Source organism: Euprymna scolopes, chromosome 21 (genome assembly GCF_053919585.1).
Source record: "Euprymna scolopes isolate OS-2025 chromosome 21, ASM5391958v1, whole genome shotgun sequence".
Classification (NCBI taxonomy): Eukaryota; Metazoa; Mollusca; class Cephalopoda; order Sepiida; family Sepiolidae; genus Euprymna; species Euprymna scolopes.
The window spans coordinates 82692311-82706076 of record NC_136502.1 but is presented as its reverse complement, the minus strand read 5'-3'; the positions used below and the strand labels follow the sequence as shown (position 1 = coordinate 82706076).

The following is a 13766-nucleotide window of genomic DNA, read 5'->3' as shown; positions in this document are numbered from 1 at the left end:
ATCTGTTGTTATTTTTTAATTACTAACTCTAGTCTCTCTTACTCATTTGAGTTGCACCTTTTCACACCTATATGTAAATACACTCAAATGTTGGCATGATGGCAGCTGATACATAAATTTTAAATAGCAAACTAAACTGCTATCAAATTTTGACTTTTTCAAAACAGGACAGAGTGTTCTTTATGCAAAACCCCTTTACTACCATACAAAATTAAATAATAAACGCTTCAAAGTTAAGATCAGGGCGCTTATTTCTTGAGCAGCAAATTCGAACAAATATACAGTATACTAACTACCTATCGAGCGCTGCTGTTGAGTCTTTGTATTTTTATTTTTGTTTTGCAAAACTATACTGTTTTTTATGCCAAAGAATTATTTTTTTATTTTTTTTAATAGGATTGTTAAAGTTAAATTTAATTGTTTGATTTATATATTGTTTATTCTACCAAAAATTAACAACAAAAAAATTAAACATAAGGCCAATCAAAGAAATTGAGGAGGAGGGGATCTATGGTCATCCTCGTTACTGTAGATTTGATTGGCATTCGGTAATCCTAGCTAGGGTTCTCATTCACCATAATATGGCAAACACACCAGGGTCCTCCTACTTAAGATTTCCAAATCAGTTTGTTTTTTTTGTTTTGTTTTTTAATAAATAAAAAAGTATATAGGTATTGGCTGTAAAAAATAGAATTTCATAAAAAAAGTCGATCATTAAATTATAACGTGAACCAAATTATCAAAACTATAAACGATAGCTTAATTTGGTAATGATTTTAATCTCTATTTATAACGTTTTTGGATAAAAACGGCTTCACAAACTCTTAATCAAGGGAAGCTACTCTTCAGGGTAAAATATTTTTGTTCTCTCCATTTTTACAATATTGAATTCATTTTTAATCAATAATGTATGAATTAAAAGTGCTCTCTTTTAAATATTTGAAAAAACAAAAAAAAAACCAAAAACAGTAAGTAAGATTCACTCAAAATTTTTCTTAGCCGCAAATTTAAACAAATATGTAGTATTCAACATTATCTTTGTACTTTTATTTTGTTTTGGTACAATTTTGCAAATGTCTTCTTTTAAACGATGATGCTTTTATTATAGAAAGTAATTATTTTGTTATTTTTTTTTTTTGATTGCCTCCCTTTAATATTTAAGAAGAATTGACAAGAAATTTTCTTAGCTCGAATAAATATTTTCAGGAAAAAAACTAGGACTAAATAAAATATCTGAGTCTGAACATGCAAATTTTCCATATAAAAAGTGTTCAATAGTGAAATTAAGGACAATTTGTCGGAGAAACTGCAACTCATAACTTTAGAAGTTGTGATAGATATGGCTTATTAGCATGCAAAAGCAAAAACACAAATCTAACAGCAATGTCAACAAACTTCAATACTCAATGCAGTAAGAGGTGCTTCTAAATGTGACCAGGAAAAAATTGAACACAAACAGATGATAGTTTAAAAACTGAATAGATGTCAAAGAGTCTATAGGCCAGCCTCTTGGAATAAAAGAAGGGTGAACTTTTTTGCAATCAGTATAGTATGGAAGCACACAGAAAAAAAAAAAGAAGGAAAAATGTGATAGAGGGTAAATGTGTTATAACTGTGTTAAGTGAAATGCTTTTATTTCTATTGGTTGCAATGATAAGAAAAATGAATGCTGTTAAACACTGACAAGAAGGAAGTTCAATTTGTCAGCCCAATTTATTTTTTTTAAAAATCCACTTGAACAAATGGAAGAATGTGTTCATTTAAAATTTATATGAGTGTTGACATTACTGTGATACCCCTGGAACATTACGAAACACTACAATCCAGTAAGGTCGACAAAAGCTGGGCTCGGAAGTACTCAGCGGAGCCATGCACAATTTACCATGAAATGTTATTAAAGATATTAGTAATAGACACGAATATTAAAAGCTTACTAAGTTTGGGTGCAGCTTGTATTGTGGGACTAATACAAAGATTGGGAACTATAGAACAAATACAAAACCTGTGTGATACAGACCTGTTAGAATTCTATTAAAAGAGGACACAAAACCGTAAAGTTACGGCGCTCAGTATATCTATACAGTAAAAGCAGATAGTAAAAAAACGGAACTGAATCGAATGGAAAAGAATGGCGTAATTAAGAGAATTACCAAACCAACAGACCTGTTTGGACGCATGGCACCAGTCCTGAAAAAGAAGGGCCAAATTAGGATTTGTATAGACTTCAAAGTAGAAAGCTGTAAAATAAGAATTGTATATAATTTCGACAATGGACAACATCCTACACAAACTAGAAGACGCCAAAATCTTCAGTAAATGGAATGTACTTTCAAGATTCTAGTAAATTCAATTGGAGAATGACTCTGGAAATATAAACGTTTTTCTGGCTCATACTTTGTTTTTTTTTTTAATATAAAAAGCTTCTCTTTTGGAATCTCACCAACCTTAAACATCTTCCAGCAAACAATAACAGAAATCCTTCAAAAATAAGAAAGGTATTATATAAATTTAAAGGTACCAAAATCTTCAGCAAGCTGAATGTAGTTTCAGTATTCTGACAGCTTCAATTAGAGAGTGACTTTGGAAATGTAGACATTTACAAACTCCTTTGGCTTATATATTTTACAAAAGACTTCCTTTTGGAATAGCATTAGCCTCGAACATATTCTAGCAAACAGCTATAGAAATTCTCTCAGAGTATTAATATCTATTAGGTTGAAAACAGTTTAGTCTTCAGCAAGGATGTCATTTGGAGGGTAGATCTGAACAACGTTTTAAATAAATTAGTTTGTAAAAGTAAGCAAAGAAATTTCGGAGCTGAGACAGAAAGAAATTAAATATTTACGACACCATTTTAGAAGCAACTGTGTTTAACCTTATCCAACTAAGATGGTGGTCATATTAAAAATATCTGAACCACTGTACATAAACTTGAGTCGAGTCTGGGGTGCGATAAATTGTCTTGATCGATATATCCTTTCTGACTGTTAATAGAACTGCTGGAGCGTAATACTGAATTACACTAGGGAAAATCAAAAACTTTAGCTTGTTGTTGAGTTAAAGAATAAAAAAAAACTAACAGTCATCACTTTAGATATGAATGGTTATAGAATTGGTCGAGTGACGGTTCAAGTAAATAAGGGAGAGTTGAAAATCATGGTTTATTATTTATAAGGTTTATTATCAGCAGAAAAATGTTATCTTCAAATAGAAAAGGAGTGTCTTGCAAAAGTTTGGGTTTGCAAAAGTTTTTTGGCGATTCAATACCGTAGTTACTGACTCAGGTGGTTTCCGGTTTTGAAACTCCTCGGATGTAAATCGTGTTACTTAATTTGAATATTATTTGTTTAATCTGAAAATTAATTTACTATTGTGTTCTTTTACTTAAATCTATTACTTAATTTGAATATTATTTGTTTAATCTGAAAATTAATTTACTATTGTGTTCTTTTACTTAAATCTATTACGATCCTTCAATTTCTTAAAAAACAAGTGAAGTATGCATGGTCTCTCGTGAAGTGAACGAGACATAACTAATTTTACAAAGTTCAGCATTTGCCCCCACCTCCCACCATTTAGCTCCAGAAGTTCCCATAGGGCGTCAAATCCTGGTGAAAATGAACAAACGTTGCAGTTTTAGGCCTTAACATATTTAAATTTGAGTTCTGTACCATGCAAAAAAAAAAAGAAATGATTACGCCCATCATCCCCCCCCGTTTAGCTCCAAAAGTCCCCAAGGCCTTAACATATTTAAATTTGAATTCAGCATCATGCAAAACTGATAAATAGACATACACAGAAAATTTTGGACAAATTTGGTAAAATGATCCTAAAAATAGAGTGCTTTTATTAGCCCTAAAAACACCCCTGAGGCACACCCAAGAGTTATCGTGAAGTATAGGCAAACAAAATTATATAGAAATTAATTAGTTACAACTTTTCAGAAAGTTTTATAAAAAAAATCCAAGGCATCAATTTTTTTTTTAATAAGCACAAAAGTGTCAATTTTAACCATTTTAACCTGAAAGGCACCCCTAGGGGGCAACCGGAGTTTTCCTGGAATATCCGTTCTATTACTTTTTTACTCATATCATGTTTAATGTTTGCACAAAATTTAAAAAAATCCAAGACGTAGTTATTCAGAAAAGTGCGGATAGACGAATGGATAAGGGTGAATTTACAGGTTCACCGTCCTTTTGTCGGGGACCAAAAACATGTCAATAAATACATAAAAATGAACACATATCCTTTAAAAACATGTAAATGAACATATTTTATTAAAAAAACATGTAAATAAACATGTTTTCTTAAAAAAAAAAACATGTGAATAAACCTATTTTATTAAAACATGTAAAAAGCGTATTTTATTTTAAAAAATATGTAAATAAACATATTTTCTTAAAAGGCATGTAAATATACTTATTTTCTCACAAAACACATGTAAATAAAACTTATTTTCTTTTTTAAGATTGTAAATAAACATATTTTTTTAGAAAACATGTAAATAAACATTTTATTTTTAAAAAATGTAAATAAACATATTTTCTTAAAAAAAATGTAAATAAACATATTTTATCCAAAAACATGTAAATAAACATTTTTTCTTGAAAAACATGTAAATGAACATATTTTATTAAAAAAACATGTAAATGAACATATTATCTTTAAAAAAACATGTAAATAAACATTTTCTTAAAGAAAACATGTAAATAAACATATTATCTTTAAAAAAACATACAAATAAACATATTTTATTTAAAAATATGTAAATAAACAAACTAATAAATAACAAGCTAATGAACATATTTTCTTAAAAAAACATGTAAATAAACATATTTTCTTAAAAAGCATGCAAGTAAACTTATTTTCTTTAAAAACATGTAAAAACATTTTATTTAAAAAACATGAAAATACAAACATATTTCTTAAAAAACATGTAAATAAACATATTTCTTAAAAACATGTAAATAAACATTTTTTTATTAAAAAATCAGTTTACGGATATTCTTATTTATTATATCTAAAAAAATTTTACTTTCAATATTGATTATTTCTGTAAAATTCGGTTCACGAATATTCTTACAATTTCGACAGGGTATTCAAATTAAGTAACAACGTGTACTCCAGAGGGGTTTAAAAACCGGAAGTTGTTTGATGGGTGAATGAACTAAATCGCTGAAATATTTAATCTGATTACTGTTTTGTCTTCTTTTGTGGCTTTCACCATGAACAAATTGTCTTCCTTCTTCATCCACACAACATCATTTACCATCAGCCCCATTGAGACGGCAGGCACCCTTTATTCACTTGACGGAGACCAACAACTTACAGAACAGAGATTTTGCTGAGTTCTTTCTTCATGGTAGTTGCTCAGGTTTTCAGTTGTTTACGAATCCGCTTGCATAGTGCAATTTGGGGGACGATGTTTTAGATCAATTCCATAGCTCCTATTTACAATGCCTCCCCACGCGACAGAGTTAGACACCAGGGTCGTTTTTTAACGTGGAGAAAAGGAACAAAAATAAAAATTGTCTCAGTCGTGAAGGATTTCTCATCCACTGCAAGAGAACAAGAAATTGAAGTGGAGCATCTGAAGAACAGATACTACACTGTGGGTATTTATTTGCTCCCCCACCGAGCAAATTAGGCACAAGGCCAATTTTTAATGTGAGGAGTGAAGGGAGGGGGAAGGGAAAAAGGGGACCAGCTCCCGAGAGGTGGGCTGGTTAAAGGTCAGGTATGTGGGGTTGCCCCCACATCTGGTCTTTGCTTGCAGTATCTGTCGGAACAGATAGTATTTATTTACTCCCCCACTAAGCAAATTAGGCACAAGGCCGATTTTTAAAGTGAGGAGTGAAGGGGAAATGGAGACCAACTCCCCGGGGAGTAGGGGAGCTGGATAGTGACAATTAGTATGAAGGGTTGCCCCTACATTGACCAAGGTCTTATATGTGAAGTTGCCCCCACATATGATCTTTGCTTGTAGTATCTGTCGGAACAGATACTACATTGTGGGATTTATTTGCTTCCCCACTGAGCAAATTAGCCACAAGGCCGTTTTTTAATGTGGAGATGGAGGGAGGGGGGAGGGAAAGGGGGGACCAGCTCCCGAGAGGTGGGAAATGGGAGCTGGATTAGTAACTGTTGGTATGAAGGGTTGCCCCTTCAGTGACCAAGGTCAGACATGTGGGGTTACCCCCACATATGGTCTTTGCTAGTCATAGCTTGCAGCATCTGTTGGAACAGATGGTATTTATTTGCTCCCCCACCGAGCAAATTAGGCACAAGGCCGATTTTTAATGTGAGGAGTGAAGGGAGGGGGAAGGGAAAAGGGGACCAGCTCCCGAGAGGTGGGAAATGGGAGCTGGTTAAAGGTCAGGCATGTGGGGTTGCCCCCACATCTGGTCTTTGCTAGTCATAGCTAGTCATAGCTTGCAGTATCTGCCGGAACAGATGGTATTTATTTGCTCCCCCACCAAGCAAATTAGGCACAAGGCCGATTTTTAATGTGAGGAGTGAAGGGGAAATGGGGACCAACTCCCCGGGGAGTAGGGGAGCTGGATAGTGACAATTAGTATGAAGGGTTGCCCCTACATTGACCAAGGTCTTATATGTGAAGTTGCCCCCACATATGATCTTTGCTTGTAGTATCTGTCGGAACAGATACTACATTGTGGGATTTATTTGCTTCCCCACTGAGCAAATTAGCCACAAGGCCGTTTTTTAATGTGGAGATGGAGGGAGGGGGGAGGGAAAGGGGGGACCAGCTCCCGAGAGGTGGGAAATGGGAGCTGGATTAGTAACTGTTGGTATGAAGGGTTGCCCCTTCAGTGACCAAGGTCAGACATGTGGGGTTACCCCCACATATGGTCTTTGCTAGTCATAGCTTGCAGCATCTGTCGGAACAGATGGTATTTATTTGCTCCCCCACCGAGCAAATTAGGCACAAGGCCGATTTTTAATGTGAGGAGTGAAGGGAGGGGGAAGGGAAAAGGGGACCAGCTCCCGAGAGGTGGGAAATGGGAGCTGGTTAAAGGTCAGGCATGTGGGGTTGCCCCCACATCTGGTCTTTGCTAGTCATAGCTAGTCATAGCTTGCAGTATCTGCCGGAACAGATGGTATTTATTTGCTCCCCCACCAAGCAAATTAGGCACAAAGCTGATTTTTAATGTGAGGAGTGAAGGGGAAATGGGGACCAACTCCCCGGGGAGTAGGGGAGCTGGATAGTGACAATTGGTATGAAGGGTTGCCCCTACATTGACCAAGGTCTTATATGTGGGGTCGCCCCCACATATGGTCTTTGCTTGCAGTATCTGCCGGGACAGATGGTGTTTATTTGCTCCCCCACTGAGCAAATTAGGCACAAGGCCGTTTTTAATGTGAGGTTAAAACCAGCTCCCCTAAAAGTAGGCAAAAAGGGGGCACTCTGGTTACCAAAAATAATAATTGTCCCAGTATAGAGGGTTTCCCCTCCATTGACTGGTACAAATTATCTTAAGTGCAGCATCTGCCGGAACAGATGGTGTTTATTTGCTCCCCCACAGAGCAAATTAGGCACAAGGCCGTTTTTAATGTGAGGTAAAAACCAGCTCCCCTTAAAGTAGGCAAAAAGGGGGCACTCTGGTTACCAAAAATAATAATTGTCCCAGCATAGAGGGTTTCCCCTCCATTGACTGGTACAAATTATCTTAAGTGCAGTATCTGCCGGAACAGATATTACACTTTGATCTTGTTCCAAAGGCCAATTCCATAGCTAGCAGCATAAGAAAACCACCAAAGACATCACTGCAACCGCACAGAGGAGAATGGTCAGGGATTCAGTCTTTGAAGCAAGCTGATAATAATAAACGTCTGATTCCATTAATCAGCAGAAAAAGATTTACAGGAAACACCTCACCATTGTCAAAGAATTCTTATAAAGCTAATACGATTTAAATAAAAAAAAAACAAAAAAAACAAAAAAACTTAAGCACAATGGAGAAACGCACTAAGAGAAAGACAAAATCAAGAGGATTTGCCAGTTGATTGATAATGGTGAAGTCGAAATCGATCAGGTATGATCAATGCAGGCAGCAAGAGACATGACAACACTCAAAGATAGGTCTTTGCAACTATTTTTACAAGAAGGTCACCACTTATCAAGGCCCGGAAAACCCGTCGAGGATAAAGATTAATGAGTGTAGGTAATCACTGAGACAACAGCATATCGCATCGTGAGAATGGGGTAAAAAAATAGATTATTAAAGGGGACGGCTCAGCGAGAATTTGTTTATATTGAATTTGAAGGCTACCATATTGTAGTCAGCTGGAAAGCAGGTCAGCAGAACAGAGTTCCACAGGCAGGCAGTTCTAGGAAGAAGCTTAGTTTATGGAATCCACGTTTAGATTTAAGCACTGATAGAGTGGGGGAAATTGTTGATAGTTGTTGTAGCTAGACGAGTGTTGTTTTATGAAAGTTTGGCAAGGGGGTACCATGGACTGGAGCTCAGACGAGTACTTGCCATGAAAATAACAATAGAGCAGAAACAGGCTAGCAACGTCTCTTCTGTGGGAAAGAGGTTGCAGGGAAGAGAAAAGAGAAAAGGGCATCACCTATCAAGTTTCCAAGCTGGTTTTGAACTGTATAAAGGCAGGATAGGAAGCTCCGAGCTGCTCCTGCCAAGAATGTAGTTTATACCATCGATCAATGTTACTACTCCCATAGTATTCTTCATTTTTCGGCTGGCATTCATTTCTATCTGATTTATCCTCATTCTGAAGTGACCCTTGGTAAGTGGTGACCCAATAGTTCAATAAAAAGCTATTCAGCATACGTAGAGTAAAAAGTGGGCCTTATTTTGTCATTTATTCTTGACACTCCATGAGCCATGTTTCTGACACAGGGAGAAGAATTGTTGTTTTCTGTGTCAGAATTTATCCCTCCAACAATCATCACTGGCTAGTTTTTGACTTGAAATAGTATTTATTAGCTCCTTAAATCAAGTGACTTCATGCTTTGTCTTGAGCAGTTGCCATAAAAAAGCATACCAAGATAGGTCAGCATACTGACAAGAAATTTGACTTGCATGATCTCAGTATGAAATCAATAAAACAATTCAACAAAGAACATAAGCATTAAGAAAAGTTTAATTCTTGTGTCAACCTCCACAAAATGTATACGGTATAATCACATTGATACACTAAAGTTAAGCAACATTGCGCCTGGTCAGTACCAGATGGGTGACCATTTGGGAATACTAAGTGCTGTATGTAGGAAGATGTTGACACTTCCCTGCAAGAGCTGCAAAAGCTAACATCATAATCTCCCCTAATAGGGATATACATGCGACTGGGGACCACTTGTAAAATTCATACTCTCATGAAACTTCCTCCTTTGGAGGAAGCCGGTTAAGCCCGCCTTAGAGTTAGTGCCACACTTTCATTTTTTTTTTTTTTTTTCATTTCAACCTCTACAAAAACAAGCTTTTCGAAAGTATCTCTTGTATCATCAGAGTATAAGATTATGCATAAATATCTGGTTTGGTTGCTAGGCATAAGTAGTGAGAAAACCACGTGAATCGATAATAGTTTATACCGTGTAAAACGTGGGCAAAATCCGAAGAAAGAACCTCTAAAATCACCCGCACAACCTCTACCGACCCAAATGACTTTTTCGCAGAGTAAAAGCTGACATGTAAACTGAAAAAGCATTATTACCTCGGGATAAGAGATTATTTCTCAAAATACCTCGAGCTAACATGACTTCTGAATATCAACTCAGCCAAAGAGATCCATTTTTGGCTTTGTTAACATACCGAATAATTACAATAGCACTTCCGTGAATAAGTTACAGTGAATTTGTATTTAGCATGTAGACGACACACAACAATAACATTTTTTATGTCTAACCTTAAAATGTAAATGAATTTTTAAAAAATCTTATCAAACGATGTATAAAACTCTCGATACATAACATTGCGACAATATGCTCCTCCTCCTCATCATCATCATCAAGATTACGTCTGTTTTACATGTCGGCATGTGTTGGTTTGTAGAGATTGACTTCCAAACTTATCTCTATATCTGGGCTGATCGTTAATTATCCCCTCCCACTTTATTGAATCAGTATATGATTTTATAAGGTATGAATTTATACAGCACAATCACATATTTTATACAGTATGAATTTATACGGCAAAATCATGTATTTTATACAGTATGAATTTATACGGCACAACAACATATTTTATACAGTATGAATTTATACGCAAAATCATGTATTTTATACAGTATGAATTTATACAGCACAACCACATATTTTATACAGTATGAATTTATACGGCAAAATCATGTATTTTATACAGTATGAATTTATACGACACAATCATATATTTTATACAGTATGAATTTATATGGCAAAATCATGTATTTTATACAGTATGAATTTATACGGAAAAATCACATATTTTATACAGTATGAATTTATACAGCAAAATAATGTATTTTATACAGTATGAATTTATACAGCACAACCACATATTTTATACAGTATGAATTTATACAGCACAACCACATATTTTATACAGTATGAATTTATACAGCACAACCACATACTTTATACAGTATGAATTTATACGGCAAAATCATGTATTTTATGCAGTATGAATTTATACAGCACAATCACATATTTTATACAGTATGAATTTATACGGTACAATCACATATTTTATACAGTATGAATTTATACGGCAAAATCACATATTTTATACAGTATGAATTTATACGGCACAACCACATATTTTATACAGTATGAATTTATACGGTACAATCACATATTTTATACAGTATGAATTTATACGGCAAAATCATGTATTTTATACAGTATGAATTTATACAGCACAACCACATATTTTATACAGTATGAATTTATACGGCAAAATCATGTATTTTATACAGTAGAAATTTATACGGCACAACCACATATTTTATACAGTATGAATTTATACGGCAAAATCATGTATTTTATACAGTATGAATTTATACGGCACAACCACATATTTAATACAGTATAGATTTATACGGCAAAATCATGTATTTTATACAGTATGAATTTATACAGCACAACCACATATTTTATACAGTATGAATTTATATGGCAAAATCATGTATTTTATACAGTAGAAATTTATACGGCACAACCACATATTTTATACAGTATGACTTTATACGGCAAAATCATGTATTTTATACAGTATGAATTTATACAGCACAACCACATATTTTATACAGTATGACTTTATACGGCAAAATCATGTATTTTATACAGTAGAAATTTATACGGCACAACCACATATTTTATACAGTATGACTTTATACGGCAAAATCATGTATTCTATACAGTATGAATTTATACGGCAAAATCACATATTTTATACAGTATGAATTTATACGGCAAAACCACATATTTTATACAGTATGAATTTATACAGCACAATCACATATTTTATACAGTGTGAATTTATACGGCAAAATCATGTATTTTATACAGTATGAATTTATACAGCACAACCACATATTTTATACAGTATGAATTTATACGGCAAAATCATGTATTTTATACAGTATGAATTTATACGGCAAAATCATGTATTTTATACAGTATGAATTTATACAGCACAATCACATATTTTATACAGTGTGAATTTATACGGCAAAATCATGTATTTTATACAGTATGAATTTATACAGCACAACCACATATTTTATACAGTATGAATTTATACAGCACAATCACATATTTTATACAGTATGAATTTATACGGCAAAATCATGTATTTTATATAGTATGAATTTATACAACACAATAATATATTTTATACAGTATGGATTTATACGGTACAACCACATATCTTATGCAGCATAAATTTATATGGCGCAATCACATATTTTATACAGTATGAATTTATACGGCAAAATCATGTATTTTATACAGTATGAATTTATACAGCACAACCACATATTTTATACAGTATGAATTTATACGGCGCAACCACATATTTTATGCAGCATGAATTTATATGACACAATCACATATTTTATACAGTATAGATTTATATGGCAAAATCATGTATTTTATACAGTATGAATTTATACAGCACAACCACATATTTTATACAGTATGAATTTATATGGCAAAATCATGTATTTTATACAGTATGAATTTATACAGCACAACCACATATTTTATACAGTATGAATTTATACAGCACAATCACATATTTTATACAGTATGAATTTATACGGCAAAATTATGTATTTTATACAGTATGAATTTATACAGCACAACCACATATTTTATACAGTATGAATTTATACGGCAAAATCATGTATTTTATACAGTATGAATTTATACAGCACAACCACATATTTTATACAGTATGAATTTATACAGCACAATCACATATTTTATAAAGTATGAATTTATATGACACAATCACATATTTTATACAGTATAGATTTATACGGCAAAATCATGTATTTTATACAGTATGAATTTATACGGCACAATCATGTATTTTATGCAGCATGAATTTATATGGCACTATCACATATTTTATACACTATGAATTTATACGGCACAATCAAATATTTTATACAGTATGAATTTATACGGCACAATCATGTATTTTTTACACAATGAATTTGACATGCCGGTTCTCGCCAGATCATTGAAGTTAAGCAATGTTGAGCTTGGTCAGTACCAAATGGGTGACCATTTGGGAAGGCGAGATGCTGTATGTACTTCGAGGTAAAAATACCAGGTTTAGAAACTGGCGTAGTCTATCCTTCTCTTGAGGGTAGATGGGACTCTCTTAAGCTGTGGTAGGTACCCCATCTAGTGATGGCGTCACGATAAAAAATACCCTTAATACTCCTGATGAAGCATCAAGTATTCAACTACCGACAAGATTTTAATTACACTACAAACTCGGGTAGTGAGTTCAATCTCGGCTGCAGCTGCGCTGGATGGATGGGATTTTATCAGTCCTTATCACTTTTTGTAACGTTGTTCGGGAACCGACACGTTGTATGCTCAGTCGCAAAGAAGACAAAGAATAGAAAAGAACTTCAACTCACTTTTTCTTCGTAACAACATTTATTTACTCATTGTTACGGCTGCGATGTCACCTACATGATCGTCTTTTTAAGCGTCATCCACACTTTTAACACGATCTCGAACGTTGTTCCCGTCTCTAACATGATATCCTCCTTGAAGCCTTTATTTTTCCCTAGCGGTGACGTCATCCTGCATGCATTTACACCCGCATATCCACGTTATTTTGCATTCCTTCCATGTTTTCCATGGCATTTCAATGTAGACTGGACCTGTTACAACAATTCTTGTACATTATTATCGTTATTTCCATGGCAAGTGCTAATCTGAGCTCCAATCTGTGGTGCCCCCTTGCTAAACTTTCACAAAAACACTCGTCTATCTAAAACAACTATCAACAATTACCACACTCTCTATCTGTGCCTAAATCTAATGTAAATTCCATGAACAAAATTTCTTTCGAGAACTGCCTGCCTGTGGAACTCTGTTCCGTTGACCTGCTTTCCAGCTGACTACAATATGGTTGTTTTCAAGTCCAATGTAAACAAGTTCTTGCTGAGCTGCCCTCCCCTAAATAATCCATTTTTACCCATTCCCAACACTAACCATTAACACAATGTTGTCTCAGTGACTACCGTACACTCATTAATACTTATGCTCGAATAGCCTTCAG

The 13766-nt window shown here is 34.2% G+C and overlaps 1 protein-coding gene across 5 annotated transcripts in view; it reads right to left on the bottom strand.

Moving 5' to 3' along the window:
- Positions 1 to 13766, bottom strand: part of LOC145242523 (protocadherin beta-4-like) — a 639353-nt gene that overhangs the window by 236405 nt on the left and 389182 nt on the right. For 3 of the 5 annotated variants that reach the window (XM_080105592.1, XM_080105596.1, XM_080105593.1), the window contains exon 3: positions 2164 to 2187. The exons of the other annotated variants lie outside the window; for them this stretch is intronic. In XM_080105592.1, the coding sequence (XP_079961718.1) occupies positions 2164 to 2187 (24 nt within the window). The remainder of the gene's footprint in view (positions 1 to 2163; positions 2188 to 13766) is intronic. 5 annotated transcript variants of the gene reach the window in all.